The sequence below is a fragment of the Bos grunniens genome, chromosome 7 (assembly GCF_055505025.1).
Source record: "Bos grunniens cultivar Pamir isolate PY7600 chromosome 7, Bosgru_T2T1.0, whole genome shotgun sequence".
NCBI classification, from domain to species: Eukaryota; Metazoa; Chordata; class Mammalia; order Artiodactyla; family Bovidae; genus Bos; species Bos grunniens.
Genome location: NC_141171.1, coordinates 50,799,293 through 50,816,096, shown reverse-complemented (window position 1 = coordinate 50,816,096; position 16,804 = coordinate 50,799,293). Strand labels below are relative to the sequence as shown.

Below are 16,804 nucleotides of genomic sequence, written 5' to 3'. Positions count from 1 at the left end.
TAAGTCATACCAACAAAGATCTGAATTCTGGGTCAGCTGAATGACTTTGGGCTTGCGTTCTCCAGTCTTGGTTTTCTCATCTGTAAAATGGGGATAATGGAAGGCCTGCCCTCATTCAAATGAGATATTGCATCCAGGTGCTACCACCCCTCCTCATACAGATTCTGCCATAAAGGGGCAGCTAATATTCTTCTAGCTCTGTCCAAGTCTGGACCTTAGCCTGGGGTGGCCCACCAACTCTTTCTGAGCCTCAGTTTCTTCATTTGGACCTCCAGCCCTCTGACTTCTAGGATGGGTGACTTGGATGATCTCACTGAGAAGAGGACCCCTCCCACATCAGTCAATCCATGTGGGTTGTGGGGGCCAGGAGGGAAGGCAGCAGGCAATGCCCAACCAACGATTTCACCAGGCTGGGCAGGCAGCGCCAGGCAGGCGGGAGCTGGTCAGGTTTTTAATTGAACGCGATGCAAATGAAATGTAAATACCATGCAAATAAGCTCTTGCCAGGAGGCTCTGGGCTGGGAGCGGAGGGAGAAGGGAGGGGACTGCTGAGCAGGGGCCCTCCCCTGTCCCCCTTCCTCTCTCTCCTGGGGCTGCCCACGCCCCTGCCCACCCCCTGGTGCTGCCCACCCAACCAGGCCATTACATTCTGGGAACAGTGGGCACTGCATCCCCCGCCAGAGCTCCCTTCCTGATCTACTCCCCTAACCCTGTGGCTCCTGCTGGTGGTGATAGGATGCTCAAGGAGAAGCCAGGGAACTTGTGAATGGGGCTAGCCTGACACAGACACTCAGTCACATGGAAAGACCCATGAAGACATACATGGGACACAACAGATAGAGACATGCAGAAACCCACCATCCCCTCTCAAGTTCCCTGCAATACTGTGACCCACACAGACAGCCAATCACACATAAATATTCACAAAAGTACTTTCAGTCACAAATACACACAAATAGACCCAATCACAGGAGCATGCACGCGGGCACACACACACACACACACACACAGAATCTGTCCTGACGGAACTGCAGACTGAAGTCCCTGTGCTGGCCTGAGGTCAGGTCTGGGGGGTGGGAGGACAGTCACCCTGTGTGGTCAAAGCCTGGTGGTCTGAATGAGGCCAGATGGGCTGTACGGGGTGAGGGAATCCTTCTGGGTGGCCTGGGTCCTTTGCCCACCCCCATCCCAAACACATCACCATACCTCAGGGTTCATAATCACTAGACAACCCCAGGTGTTGGTCTGTCCCCAAGTCCTGAGGAACTGAGCCCCATCTCTATCCCCCTGTGGTTCCATAGGCCCCTTGCCCTTAAGGAGCCAGCCATCTGGAAGAGGTTGGCTCAGGTGACAGGGCCTGATCTGCTAGGGCAGAAATCCATCCCCCTTGCCAAAGCACAGAGGACTGGGGGAAAGGCCGAGCCGTCTGGACAGAACTCCATTCCACCCAGGATCCACATCTGGAGGTGGGTCCAGCCCCCTCTCTGAAGTGACTCACGCCCCACATTTAACTCTCATTAGCGCCTCTGAGCCCAGATGGGAGGGACAACCACCATCTTCCCCCAGCAGACAGGGAGCTCTGCGTGGGCCACCCCTGCAGCCTTAGTTTCCCCTCAAGGGCCTGGCCCAGCGACAGGGGCTGTGTGGGAGAGCAGTGGCTCACAGTCTCCTTAGTCTGAAATGGGCCTGTCCTTCAACCTATGGAATGGGGGACTGGGTGTGGCCTCTTCCAGGAACCCCAGCTCCAGTCCCTTGCTGGATGCCCCACAGCCTCAGATAATCTCTGACCCCAGACTGCGGAGCCTGAGGAGCAGGAAGGAGAGGTGGGGGCAGGTGGCTCTGGATCAGGCCAAATGCTCAAGAAAAATAAATAAGTAAATAAAGCTCCCCCTCCGCCAGGGCCTTACACCGGGCGGGCTGAATGAATGGGACCAGAGAAGCAGGGATGCGTCCAAAAGGACCTATGGCCCTTTAGGACCTCCTTCCTTCCCTCGCTTGCTTCCCAGGCTGGACCTTGCTCTTTGACCAACACCGCAGTGTTTCTCCTGTCAAGGTGCACAAGGCGCGCTGGGCGCCGCCCTCTGGGAAGCCAAGCTGAAGACCCCCCTCCTCCACTGCCCCGGGGGCGCCATTCAGCCTGCCTTCACCACACTCCCCCCCTCCCCTCCCCTCTCCGTGGGAAGGAGGCAGCTGGGGCGGGGGTGGCCGCGGGAGCGTCTTGCCCGTGTGATCGTGCCGAGCCGGGAATTCGGGGCCATGTGGGAAAGACATTAGTGCCGGCCGCCCTGCCAGCCAGGAATGCGCCCCCCGCTCCGCAGCCGCCGCCTGCCTGGCCCAGAAACGGTGACTCACCCGCTCCGTGTTCGTGTTCCCACCCCCTCATCGTGCACCCTCCACAGCCCACCGCCGGCCCGGCCGCAGGCTTCCCAGCCTCCCTGCCTTTGCTCCAGCTGGTCTTGCTACCTGCCTTGCCTGCCTTCCAGGCTCCACCAGCCTCATATTGCTGGGCCAGATCACACCTCCTGGGCAGACCTCAGACCCCCTCCCCTGGCCTTTCTCTTCTTTCCAGTCTTGCTCTAGAGACTAGCTTCTTAGAGACATAGCCCCTCAGGCTGTTTTCCTCACTCTGGGATGACTCACTCACCTCTGGGTCCCCACTGTCAAAGAGCCTGAAACACAGGGCAGGTGCAGAAAAGAGAAAGGAGTCGATGTAACCTGTTACCTTTGGGAAGCAGGGCAATGAGACTGGAGTGGTCTTGCTCCAACCTTCCCCTCCAGTGACCTTGGAATAGTAAACAATGCCACCTACTTCCTAGGCTATGCAACCCTGGATCCCTTATTCCCCTTGTCTGAGCCTTACTTCATCTAATACAGTAAGATTATAGTACCCACCCCGCTTGCTAGCCAGGGTGGCCTGTGCAGAAACTTTGGTCTGTAAGGTCCTCAGCTTGGGGTCTGTCTGCTGCTTGAGAGAAACCTAATTGCCATGATGGTAGTGATGTCATTACTAGTAACCACAGTTATTTAATGAACACCTACTACGTGCTGGTTACTTTCTAGAAGTTATCTCACATCAGCCCTGCCTCAGTCCTGTGAGGGTAGGTCCCGTTGTTCTTCTTTTATAAATCAGGGAACATTAAGGTTTGGTGAGGGGAAGGTACTGACTCAGGGACCCGACTGGGCTCCAGTTGGTAATCCCTTGCAGACCGTACCCTCATTGAAACCTCACAACCAGCCTCCCACCTCACCCAGATCTACCTCTCATAACTTTTAATAAGAAGTAATAGCACCAAGCAGCGGGCATAGGCTTCATTTTTAATTATCTAATTTACATTTAATTTTCCCCACCAACATGATGCAGTTTATTAATGTTTTACCTAAGAGCATCTATTTATGGGCTAAAAATATGTTTACAAAACTAATGGGCAACACTTCTCTTTTGGAGTCCCCTAGTTCAGACCCAGGGACTCCAGCTGGAGCCTTAGGTCCTATGACCCAGCAACCAACATAGTTCTTGACACTGGAATAATTAACAAATAGGTGTCCCAGAACCCTCTCAGAAAATGCCCCTTCCTTTCCAGGCTTCAGAATGAAATGATGATTATCGAGTGTTTACTCTGCCAGGCACTTTATGGGAATATCTCATTTAATTCTTTCACCAACCCTTACAGACTGGTGCTGTTAAACACCTGTTCTACAGATGGACAAACCCAGGAAGAGGAAGTATCCTACCCAAGGTCACTCAGGAAGGACCAGCATGGCAAACTTAGGGGCTATGACTTGAAGCCTACTCTCTGCACTGCAGGATTGAGTGACCCCCCTCAGAAAACCCATGCGCTGGTCCTACAGATACCAGCTCCAACCTTTGAGACCTTAGGGGAAGTGTGCCCTGTGGTTCTCAGGATGTCAGTGAAATTGGGTGCCAGGATGGAGTAGGGAAGAGTAGGACTCAATAACACAGGTCTCACAGCGTGGACCCCCAGGGCTTGCTGAGATCTGGGTATAGCTTTCCCGGCCTCTCAGCACCGAATGGTTGTGACTTCCATGTAGGGTGCTGGAATTAGCAGGGGCACCCATCTTTCTTTTCCCCTTTGCTCCCCGTATGAAAGAAACCAGGCTTTCTGTAAGGCAAAGTAGGGACTTCCCTGGTGGTCCAGTGGCTAAGGCTCCACATTCTCATTGCAGGGACCCCGAGTTCCAGCCCTGGTCAGGGAACTAGATCCCACATGATGCAACTAAGAGTTTGAATGCCACAACTAAAGATCCTGCGTGCCACAACAAAGATCAAAGATCCTGCAGGCTGCAACTGAGACCCAGCGCAGCCAAATAAATAAATAAAAATGAATACATTAATAAATAAAGCAGGGTGGATGAGCAAAAATTCTGGTTTCCAGAACTTCCCTGCTGGTTCAGTGGTTAAGATTCCACTTTAGAGGGCACGGGTTCAATCCCTGGTAAGGGAACTACCACATGACACGTGCTGTGGCCAAAAAAAAAAAAATCTGGTGTCTAGGAGAGAAGGGAGAGTATGAAACCTAAAACGAAGCCTGAGTCCAGGGCTGGTGGAGAGAAGACATAGGCTCAGGGCAGAAGGCTGGGGTGGGTACTCACTTTGACCTCAGCTCCTTGTGGGCAGTGTGACCCCTGGGCCTGGGCCAGAACTGCAGATGGGCAGCGTGGCCAGACTGCAGGTGGAGAGCCATGTGGACTCCTCCTCAATCCCAGTCATGCTCACAGAACCAGGGACTCCTCTGAGATTTGAGGGAGCTAGCCCCTCCCCTACTACACAGGCACATACCTCTTTTTCAGCAGATGTCTGGGGGTCCCGAAGCTCCACTTACTACTGCAGGACAAGAAAGGGCCACCCTAGAACTCAAAGGCCTGATTAGCACCCTTGAGCCACACTTACCTTCCAGCCTCAGTGTGCTTATCCAGAAAAGGGAGATACTGACCCAGTGCTTAGTTTGGGGTGCTGCCAGGACCTCCATGGCAATGAAATGAGTTAGGGCAGCCAGGGTTTGACCATCTACTCCATTCTCAAGTTGCTCCTCTTCCTTATAGCACCTTCATTATATGGAAAGGGAAAGAAAGGCCCAGAAAAGCCAGAGGGCTACTGTAGATCTCATAGCAGATTGGAAAGCGGAATCCAGATTTGAGTCTTGCACAAGGGTGGGACTTTAGGAAACTCCATGGATCATAGTGAGTTAAGCTGCACCTTGGCACCTGGTCCAGGCTGGGCGTATGTGTGTTGCTGGCTGTGGGGGGGGCGGGGTGCGACGGACAGGGTGTCAGGGGAGCTGGCGCTGCCGCCTCCCTGGTATTTTTAGCCTTGAGAATGAGCTGAGCTCAGGGCTCTGAGCAACCACCAGCAGTGAGGGAAATGGGAAGGTCCCCGCCACCCCTCCCTACCATCACAGTGTGGAGCCAGGTTTAGGTAGTGGGGGCAGCCTAGGAAGGAGCAGAACCCAGGGGCTGGGAGCAATCAGGCCCTGAAACCCTGCACCCCAGCCCACCCCCATCCAGGTCATCCTTCCAATGCACCCTTCCTGTGGGGTGCATCACCACCCAGCCACGCTGGCAAGGACAGGCACCCCCATGTCATCACCTGCTACCCTTAGCTTCCCCTGCTAGGAGCTCCAGGCCAGCTCCTTCCTGTGCAGCCAGGTCAGAGCTACAAGATTCCCATGACAACGGATGACAGCTGCTGAGGCTGCTGGCCACAGGGTCAGGGGTAAGGAGGTGTGGATGTCAGAGCAGAGCAAAGGAGGAAGCCCAGCACGGAGGTGGGAGAGGGGGCTGTATTGAAGCACCCCCAAATTATAGCTCCTTCGTGATGTCTAAACCCTAGGAAAGGCCTAGAACTTTGGCTGATTGATGCTGGAAAGGACTCCTTTGCATCGATTGGGAAGGCTAGACAGGGGGACTGGTTATACCTTTGGTTGTGGGATCACAAAGCCAGCTACCAGGTTACAGCTTGGATGGAAGTCCTAGCCCTCTGCCTCTCAGCCTAGGACTCTGCTGCCTCAAGGCTAAGGTTTGGGGGATAGGAGTTGGGACCCAGTGTCCCCAGGATGTGAACAGGTCCTGAAGCTCTCCAACCTGGCCATTCTGGGTTCCCCATCCTATAATGAGTGGTCAAGGCCCCAGAACAGATAGGTCACTTCTGGCAAGAGCAGCCCCCTAGTTTCTAATTAAGAGCACGTTTCCTTTGGAAGGGGGCATGGTAGGTAGCATGATCATGTTCTCTTGCTGACTCCCCAGCCTAGCCCCGGGGGCCCAGAATGGGGTTGGGAATTTGCCTTACAAACCCTGGTTGACTGAATACCTCACTGCAGACTTAAGTTCCTTCAAAGACTATCCAGGTTCCAGAACCATCATTGGCTCCCACTGTGCTCGAGACAAAACACAGTTCACTCATCCTGGAGCTTGAGGTTGACACCACAGTCCTGTGGGCTCTGTGCAGTGTGGTCTCCTCACTGCTTGAATCTCTAAGTCTCCTAGGTAAGCAATACAGTCATTCAAGGCTCAGTTCTACTTACCCCTCCTCTAAGAAGCCTTCTTGTCTTTTCCCATCCACATAGATCTCTTGTTCACTGAGGGGTACAAGGCTTGAGAGATAACAAGGACATCACCCAAGATGTCTCATTCGATTCTCAGAGTATCTCTGGGAAGCAAAGCCAAGAAAGAGAAGCTTCTTGTAGAAGGGTATGCAGCCTGAGAGTGTCAGCTCCGCTGCAAGTCCCTTTTTCTCTTGGGGCCCCATCTTGGCAGTCACCAACCTGTGACCTTGCAGTTGGGATCCTCCAGCTGAGATTCAGGCCTTTCTCCAACTCTTTGTATATAGAGGGCCACCCCATGTTCTCTGGTCTTTCCGGGTGGTGCAGTGGTAAAGAATCTGCCTGCCAATGCAGGAGACACAGGAGACTCAGGTTTGATCCCTGGGTCGGGAAGATCCTTTGGAGGAGGAAATGGCAACCCACTCCAGTATTCTTCCCTGGGAAATTCCCATGGACAGAGGAGCCTGGTGGGCTACAGTCCATAGGGTTTGCAAAGAGTTGGACATGACTAAATGACTGAGCAGGCACGCACGTACGCACGCACCCCATGTTCTCTACCTCCACTTCAGCTATTTATTGCACATTATTGAGTACCTAACATGTTCCAGGTAGACAAGCCCATCCCCTTTGGAGCTCACTTTCTAGCCAGCAAGTGAACAGAGGAGGGTTCACTCAGTCTGATCTCAGCAGGGCTGTGATGGGGGCACCCAGGGCAGGGGGTGCAGAGAAGAGAGTTCTCCAGCTGGACCTACGGAGTCAAGGTGGATGCCAACCACAGCTCAGCATCCCTTAGGTTCTGCCTGCTTAGGAAACTGTACTCCCGTATCTAACCTCAGTCCCACTGGCAGCAACCCCTGAAAGAAAACTGGCCGAGAAAGGCCAAAACCCAGGTCCCTGCCCCGAGCACTGTATCAACCAGCAATCTCACTGTTTCTGCTGGAGATCCCCTCCCTCCATTGTCTCCACAGACCCACCAAGATGGTCAAAGGGGCTGGCTGGACCACAGGCCCAGCAGGCCTAGGACCAACAGATCCATTACACCCCTCTTTGAGCCCCCCCACCCCTCAGCTCTGCTTTGGGGATCAGTGGGGTCTAGCGGGTGGTAGGTAGACAGGCAAGGGTCAGAGCCCCGCCTCCCCCAGCTGCTGAGCCAAGCTGGGAACAGAGGAGGGAAAGAGGCCCCAGGATTGCTGCTTGGTCCTCAGGATCCCCAAAGGCCACAAGGAAGGGAAGAGAAAATGAGAAAGAACTCAGTCTTGGCTTCTCAAATCCTCCCACTCGTCAGAGCCACGGGGGCTGCAGGAGGCAGGGCAGGCTCCCGACACAGGACCCAGCGCCCTCCTGGGGGTGGGGGTTGGAGCACTGGGCACCCTCGTGATGAGGCCGGCTGCAGGGCGATTAATCTTGTGAGGCCTGTGCGTCAGCCCCCCACTCCTCAGCCTCCCATGGTCAACCCCGCCCGCGCTGCCCCGGGAGTTAATCTCCGCTCGGGGGACTTCTCAGCCGCTGTCACGGCTGCATTAATTCTGAGGCAGAGGGAGGCAGGCAGGGGTGGCGGGGGGAGTGGATAGACTCCTTGGGAAGGTTTCGTGGTCAGCAGCTGGTGAGGAGGGGTCCCAAATAATGGGGCCTGTGTCCCCTTCAAGGCTCAGCCCTAGATGAGGGGAGGGGAGGGGCGTCCGTATTACCCCCCTCAGACCACCAGAGCCGGTGCACCCCCTAGCCTCTAGCCCTCAGCCGCCAGCTGAGCCCCAAATGCAGTTTGCAGTTTTGACGGCAGATGTCTCTCCTATTATGATTTATCAAAATGCTTAAGGTAAATAATGCACACAGATTCATAGGGGAGGAGGGGGCGGTGGAAAGTGGGAGGGACTGAAGGGGTTAGGGGGATTTGGAGCCAAGGGCTCAGAGCATCCTTGCCCCTGTCCCCAACCCTCCCCACTCAGGCCCAAGGCTTGAACCCAGCCTGGCCTGGGGCAAGAGGGCTGAGGTGACATCAACTCTACCCAGTAGCCTGCCAGAACCCAGCCCCCAGGGTCAGGGAGCCAGTGGACGTGTCCCGCCAGGCCTGGGAGGTGGCCACCTGGAGGAAGTGGTTGAGCCAGCCTCAGCCTCACACCTCAGCTTCGTTTCCATGGCTTCACTGCGTCCTGGCTCCCCAGGGCTCCGTCGCCTTATCAACAACGGCAGCGGGCACTGCCCTTGCCCTCACCCTCGCAGTCACTCCCCCCGGACCCTAGCAGCTGCCTGTGGATCCCACTGCAGCCGAGCCAACTCAGTCACAGGCGGTGCCCCTTCCTGGGCAGCCTCAGAGCTGGGTGAGCGGCTGGGCGGGTGATGGGGACAGGTCAGGGAGGGGCGGGGGTGTGTGGAAGGGCAGAGGCTTCTGTAGATTCAGGCTGCAGCCACTTCGGGCCCCCCTATACCTGATCCTGTCATTCCAGGGGAGGGGTCTGTGATCCTGGGTTCCCTTCTCATCCCCTACCCTCACTCCACACTGTGCTCTTTGTTTCCAAACCTTCCTGGGCCTAAGAAGGTTTGGTTAGAGAACTTTATTGGGCTTTTTGATGTGAAAAGCAATACATATTTACTGGAAAAAAAAAAAAAGTAAAAAAGAAAATAGTCAAAAAGTGCAGAAAAGTTTAAGTAAGTAATGCCTGACCCTAATCCTGCATCTGGGCAGGATCACAGGCAGCATGTGGGGTGGGGGTGGGGGGTTCTTCCAGCCAAAGCCTGAGACATCACCAGGTATTTACAGGCCAGCTTCTGAAAGCAGAGGAACTTGGCTTTGTGACATTGTGTATGTCTCTCTACTTCTACCTCTCTGAAGCTCAACTTTCTGATCTAGAAAATGGGATAACTGGTCACTGCTGTCCTCACAGGGTTGTGAGGATTGAGTGAGCTGGTAAATGCAATGGACTAGCCCAATGCCTGGCACACAGGCAACAAGCTCTGCCTCTTGTGAGGCGGCGATGTCATCAGCACCTCTGACCGAGGGCAGAGATGCAGAATATGCAGTTTCCAGCGGGCTGGGAAAAGGGGGCTCTTTCTGGTACATTTCCCCTCACCTGTGACTGGTACTTCAACTAGAGCTGGAAACACACAAGAGGGAAAACATGCCCAGAAAGAGGAGATAATGCGTGTATTCAGTCTACGGAAGGGTTCTGGTGCCAGGGATGCCTCACTGAGCTGCAGACCACAGCCCTGAAGCCAGGCCATGCCACCCAGAGTGGTCAGCAGTGATGGGGTTGGCACTGGGACACTAGACATGGCCTGCAGGGGTTAAGAAAGCTCCTGAGGAGGTAGCACCTGAAAGAGGAGGAAGGCATCAGTCAGGGAGAAGGTTGCCAGAAACAGACTACATCTGGACGGAGACCGGCCGCTGGCCGCCAGAGCCCCCAGCCCAGGCCGGGGCCCTGGAGGGCCTGGCGCCCCTCCCCTGGGCCCACCCCAGCTTCATGCCCTGCTGCCTGGAATCTGAGGCAGCCCTTGTTCTCTGGCAGGAGGGGAATTTAATGCCGCTGAGGGATGGCAGGTCGACAGGCGAAGAGAGATGAAAGTGTCCGCTCTGGCAGCTGGGTCGGTGCCCTCGGGGGACCCTCCCATACCCCCTCTGTCTTCCCCAGCCGTTCTCCACTCGGTGTGGCAGGAAGAGCCCTCAAGGGGCCCTCGGGGGAGATGTAGACCTTGGGGGACAGGATTCCCTGCAGGGCTGTGTGAGCTTGGGGGGCAGCTGGGCCTCTCTGTGTCGCTTAACTGCCTGCAGGGTGCCTAGGTTAAGGTCTGTATTAATAACATGCTGGTGACTGCCTGCTCCTCCCCCACCTTGGCTGTCGTCAGTACAGGGTGGCGGGTGGGTGGGTGGTGGGGGGCCGGGGCCAGGGCCAAGTGAACAGTGACCTCCATCCGTCCATCTCCGGCACCTGGGAGGGAGTGGGAGCTGGGGCTGCAATCGTGTCAGGCCGAAGTGGCCTTGAATGCAGCAGAGCCATGGGGCCACCACCACCGCCTCTGTAACAGCAGAGCTGGGCTGGCTCTGGGAGTAGAGGCTGGGGCCCCACAGCAGAATCTGCCTCCAGGCCCAGTAAGCCCCATGTCCCTGTTGGAGGTGCTATGGGTTTTGGAACCATGAGGTGACCTTGTTGCTCTGCAAAGCACCCCACCGAGTGCCTCACCCTATGGTCTCTGGTTATGTTGCCCTTTTTTTCCTGGGAACAGAGAGGCAAGGGCATTCAGCCAAGGTCATCTACAAGGGCGCACACACACACACACACATACACACCCAGAACGTGGCTTTGACACATAGTGACCAAGAAGAGGGGAGAACTAATGTGTCTAGACTCAGACTCCCAGGCCCTGCCTTCTTTCCCATCCATGGCAGCGAGTGATCCTCTCAGAGGCCTGGCGCAGGCATCTGACAGCCAGGAGTCCAAGTTCTAATCAGGTCCCTTTACCATCTTGCTCTGTGACTTGGGTGTGTCCGCAACTCTCTCTGGACTTCAGTTGCTCATCTGTAAAATAGATAATCTCTATCCTGATGATTTTCTGGAGCCAAAGAAGCAAATTTATTGAACAAATTGAAACCATCCCAGATTGAAGACAGCCTCCAACTAGCCTTGGGCCAAGGAGAAGTACCCACACAGAGAGCCTAGTTCTTGGCCCACAGTCATCCAGTATATTACAGGGGCTGTCCTGCTTCCTTCTTCCTGCACAAGGACAGTAGGCTCACAGCAGGGGGTCAGAGGCCCAATCTGGCATGCTGAGTCAGGTTCAGGGCACGATACAGGGGCCCCCGTTTGAGTGGGGGATAAGGGCAGCAAGGGACTAGGTCAGGCCAAACCCCACTGCTGTGGGGGGGAGGGGGCGCCTGGCAGGCTCTGGGTAGGCTGGTGAGGGGAGAGGCCTTTGGCGGCCACAGAGAACAAAGAGGCTGGGGTTGCCAGGATATTCTGCAGAGCTAAAGCCGGCGGTGGTGGGGCTGGGAGAGGGGCTGTGGTGGCCGTGGGAACCGTGCCTGCTGCCCCCACGCCAGCTCCCCCACCCAGACTGGGCCTCAGGGCCAGGCTGGGGTAAGAGGGGCTGCCAGGGCCCTCACTCTGTCCCCAGAGTGGCACGGCTGTCAGGGCAGAGACCCAGGAAATGCTGTAGACAAAGACACATGGTGCATAACGTGAGCATCACCGAGGGGAGCACAGGTGCACACCGACACACAATGCCATGAGCACACACCCAGGCAGTGTCACAAGGTCACAGCACGATCACAGGCCGGCAGCACACACTCATACAGAATCCTGGTACCAGTCTCAGGGCCACACCCATGATGGCCACACAGACACAACATCGCAAACCGCAGAGAACCACCCAGGATATTGTCTCAGGGTCACGCGTACCATACAGTATGTGTTGCACATCCAGTGCCACACGTTCAGCTATACAACCTGGTATCACACTGGGTCTGTTACAGGACTGAACAATGTCACAGGATCATACATGCAGTGTCACAGGACATCCCAAAGTGTGGGGCCACGGACATCACATTCTAATCCATGGCCACACGAGGTCTCACATCAGTCTACCACACACTGCACAGACCCATTTTCATAATGTCTCAGTGTCACGTATAGCCACAATGCTGTGCAAGACCTCATGTGGTTGTCAGGGCCTTGAAGCATCTCTCTCTCTCTCTCTCTCTCTCACACACACATACACATGCAGAGCTACATGGAGGCTGGTTTTATCTCCAGCCCCAGGTGCGCTCACTTCCAGCCTCTCCAACCACCCCCTACCATCCAAGCGGGGGTACAGGGTACTTGAGGTAAAGCTCCCAGGTTACCAGGAGGTCAGGCTCCCAACTGTCGCATAAGGGAGCTGAGGGCACCCCCAGGGAGGGGAATTGGACATTCAGCTCCACAGGGGAGCCCGCCTCTAAGAACTTCTCTGTCAGATGGGAGAGCAGCAGGGGTGAGCCCACAACAGAGAGACAGAAGTGAGAGATACAGGGAGAGAGACACAAGAGACACTTGGAGACTGAGGTGCATGGGGAGGTGACGAAACACAGAAAAGGGAGTCAGAAGCAGGCAAGGACCACCAAGACACAGAGCCAGATAGAAACAGGCAGACAGGGAATCCCCTGGTGGACTGGGGGTCCCTCAGTGCTTCCACCACTGGGGCTGGGGTTCAGTCCCTGGTTGGGGAGCTATAACCTCCACAAGCTGCACAGTGCGACCAAAGATAATATTAAAAAGAGAAAGAGGCAGACATGCGGGAGCAGGGTCCAGGGCTGGGGCAGCAGCTAGGCCACTCTGTGGAGAGATGAGAGGTAGGGTGGCTGGGCTTTAGGGAGGATGCACCCCCTGAGGTGGGGGACATCTTGGTTAGATTTAGGTGCGTAATAGTTTTAAAATAACAGCACCAGCTACTATTGACAGAGTGCTTACAAGGAGCCAGGCCCTTCCCTAGAGTGATATCATTTCATTCTCAGGCAACTTGGTGGGGGAGAGACTATGATTGTCCCCATTTCCCAGATGAGGTAACTGAGGTCTCATCATGTGTTCAACCTCACAAGTCATCCCCACCCCTGCCTAGGCCTGCCCTCTCCACAAAGCACAGCTCAAGAGGACGAAGTTGGCAGAGGTGCAGGGCCTCAGACTCCAGGCTTCTCTGTGATGGAGAGTGAGCCCAGGAGCTGGGCTGTGGGCTGGCACGCGAAAAGGGGACAGGCTGGCTGAGTCACGGCATACCCCCCTTGGGGCTGGCACCAGAGCCATCCACCCCACACCTGTAGGCATGCCAACGAGGGCTGGCCGAGGCCATCTGCGGCCCATGCACTGCCAGCAGCCAGGCGGGGGCAGGCTGGGGCCTCCTGCCTGGGTGCCCCCTGCTGGCCAGGCTTCCCATCCCCACTCCCCTGAGGAGGACCCTCCCTGTCCCCAGAAGCTTCTGTAGGTGCTGCCGTTTGCCTTGTGCAGGGGGTGAGGGTGCCCTGGGCTGTAACACCTCCCCCTGCTCCCCGCTGGACGCCCCCCTTCGGCAGAGCCGCCTGGAGAGATCACAGGCAGCCACATGAAAGGGAATTTTTCCCAGGCAGAGATGAAGTTGAAAGCTGCCTCCCACTACCCCGCCTGCCCCTGCTGTGCCAGGCCAGGCTGCCGAGCTCCGGGTGCTCGGAGGGAGCTTGTGACACCCGGGGAGGGGTCGGGGGTTCAGAGCCCCCACCCAACTTGGCTGCTTTCTCTCCTCCCAGGAACAATAGCAGAGACATTCCCCCCAGCTGACCGCCCACTTAGCTTCAGAAGTTGTCCCTTCCATCATCTGAAAAGCCCTCACCCACCTGAAGCCAGGCTCCAATGTTGTCAGGAAGTTCTTCCTTGAGTCTGGCTCCATGTCAGCCAGACTCAAAGCTGCTGGGTGGGAAGAGGCCCTCCTGGTCGAGTGGATGATGGCTGCGTCCTGCACACATCCAGCCTCTGTGACGTTCAGGGCTGGGGTGTGCAGCTGCCACCCCTTCCTGTTCAGGCTGCCCTGGCCTAGACCATGTGGCTGTGGTGACTGCCCCAGACACCTGGCCTCAGAGACCCCGGACAACCTTGTGCCAAGTCTTTCTAGGGGGAGCGGGGAGGGTGGGGTGGGGACAAGAGCCCAAAGCCTAGGACACCTCCAGGCCCTACTCCAGCAGCTCTGAAGGGGGGTGTGTAGGGGTAGTGGAGGGGGGGTTGTCTGTGTGCGTGTGTGCGTGCTGGGCACAGCCAGGTCCCTGTGAACCTGGGCTGAAACTGCTCCCTGTAGCTTCACTTTTTTAGATCCCTGCAAGGATGAAGAAGTGAGAACCTGAACAGGCAGCTGAAGCCCCACCCCCAGCCAGAACTGCTGGCTACCCTACACTGATCGGACCTGGTGACTTGAGGTGAACAGGGAAGGTGGCCCCAGGTAAGTGATGGTCCCTGGCGATCCAGGTTTCAGTAGGGGGCGGGGGGCACAATCAGGCAGTGAGGTGCTCCAATACCAGCCACTTCTAGATTTAAGGGCATTTCCATCCTGTCCACCAGGCTGGCTGCTCTGGCTTGCCCCATTTCTGGATCCAGTGAAGACCTCATTTCCCGAGAAATCCCACTCTCAGTGTCCCCAGGCCGTCCTTCCTCCTTCCCAAGGTCGTCCCAGACAACCCCTGCCCGGCAACAGTCCCAAGCAAGGCCCCAAACCTGGACAGCAAGAAGCCAGTGGTGTTTCGTGACACAAACATGCATTCATTTTATTCACAAAACAGCCTGGTTTCCTAAAACAATACAAACAGCATGTTCATCAGCAGGAAGCTGGCCATGGGCAAGGGGGCCCAGGCCACAGGGGGGCCCTGGGCACCCACCCCCACCGGCAGGGGGCCACGCAGAGAAGTCCTTTCTTCTGTTGCCATCAGTGAGGCCAGAAAAAAGGACTTATTTTCTCTAAGGTAAGTAGCCAGGATCAGAAATAGAGACATGGGCTCCCCAGATCTCAATGGATAAATGAACAGAACTTTCATTTTTGCAAAAACATCACTGTTAGGGTTGCGGGGGGGCTCCCATTCTGGGGCCCCTGGGTGCCCCGGGGGTAGGTGGGCTGCCCCCTCCCGCGCTGTGAGCACCTAGCGGCAGCTCCACACGCATGAATGGATACAGAGGGGCTTCGACACGGCGCCATCAACATTCTCTTTATAAACATGAGTGGATTCTCCAGGCAAACTATGCACTATTTCATGGTCGGAAAGAATCAAAGGAAGTTTAAATGAGGGTGGAGTTAAACTGTGCTAAATTACAGTAGTGCTTATTAGTAACTAGATTTCAAAAGGTTACAGAAAATTTACATTCTCTACACAAAAACTGCATCTCCTGCACAGACAACATCGACATCGACACAGGAAGGAAACTGATTGTCCATTCTTTGCCCAGGAAGTCTCGGTACTTTATAGATTCGTCTTTACCTCTTTTTTGTTGTTGTTGTTCTTCCAAAAAAAGCAGTTAAATTTTTTTTCTTTTCTTTTTCTTTTTTATACTAGGGACGTGGAGATGTTAAAACGACAACAAAAAATATATATATAAAAACAGGAATGAAATCTGTGAGAGAATATTTTTGGTTCTAAAGACGGGTGCATCCGTTTGTCTTCGCCCGAATCCCTTGCCGGAGACCACACGAGCAGTGACATTGCACGGAGAGGGCAGCTTTGGGTTCCCGCCGCCGTCACTGAAACCACCGGAAGGCGGCTCCCGTCGGAAGCATCACCTTCTGGCGGGGGCGGGAGACAAAAACAAGGAGAGAGTTCAGTCAGGGTCCGGCTGGGCCTGGTGCAAAGACGTTCCCCCGTGGATGGCCTCCTGGCAGAGGGATGGGCATGGAGGAAAAGCAGCCACCCCGTGGAGTTCCTGCCATCCTGGCCAGGCCAGAGGAGCCTGGCCCGCTGGCCACTGGAGGGCCTGGAGCACCCTGAGGCCAGCTGAGCCACTGTGCCCAGGAACGCTCCTTCCGGCCAGGAAGACCCCTTTCCCCGGTCCAGAGGCCACAAGCGCCAGGTGGCCACGGTGCCTCTAGGAGCTGTGTTCACGTTTCTGTTCAATGAGCGTGTACGCAGGTGCGCTGGACGCACACAAGGATGTGTGCCTTGAGCTATGCTACAGTGTGTAGTGTGTCTGGAGCTGTGGTGAGGTGGAAGGATGCTTGCTGTGTTTATTAAGACACTGCGTCTATAATAAGACCGTGTACAAGGCAGGATGTGTGTGTGTATCTGTCTGTCTCTACACAAGAGGAGAGTGGGTGCCTTTGTGTGCATCCAGGTATGTTCTCTGGGCAGGAGAGCAGACATATGAGATTTAGAGCTGGGTGAGGTGAAGGGGATAGCCACGCCGGGGTGCCATTATCATTTTGCAACCATTTTGGACATTTGCGTCAAGCCTATTTGCAGAGGGGCAAGGCAGGGCAGGGACAGCTGGCTGAAAAGATGCTTTTATACCCAGGCCTGGCATCACAGTGAAGCTGTCATGGCTGGGGACATGAGGACAGGCCCTGCCACAAGGATGGAGAGAAAGCATCACGGGAACCTTTCTGCCTTCTCAAAACTAATCCACAGTGGACAAACTTTGCCCACATCCCAGGCTCAAGCCACCTCCCAAGCCCATAGGAACCCTGGCCATTAACTATGCAGCCAGACTGAACTTGGGGCCTCCAGGCACCCCAAGTCTGTCACTTAGATGTCCAGAGCTAGGGTCTTCCAGGACTCAGGG

At 55.5% G+C, this 16,804-nt stretch overlaps 1 protein-coding gene and 1 long non-coding RNA gene across 9 annotated transcripts in view; one reads left to right on the top strand and one right to left on the bottom strand.

The window, feature by feature from the left end:
* The first annotated feature begins 8,746 nt into the window (after window positions 1–8,746).
* On the top strand, window positions 8,747–16,292 carry LOC147369471 (uncharacterized). Its single transcript, XR_015167490.1, has 3 exons — window positions 8,747–8,875; window positions 14,343–14,483; window positions 15,586–16,292. It is a non-coding gene; the product is annotated as an uncharacterized LOC147369471 (long non-coding RNA).
* The window catches only part of CXXC5 (CXXC finger protein 5), a 34,592-nt gene continuing 32,567 nt past the window's right edge, over window positions 14,780–16,804 (bottom strand). For all 8 annotated transcript variants that reach the window (XM_086411954.1, XM_086411955.1, XM_086411952.1 and 5 more), the window contains one exon: window positions 14,780–15,812. In XM_086411954.1, coding sequence (XP_086268080.1) covers window positions 15,768–15,812 — 45 coding nt within the window. In that variant the 3' untranslated portion in view covers window positions 14,780–15,767. The remainder of the gene's footprint in view (window positions 15,813–16,804) is intronic.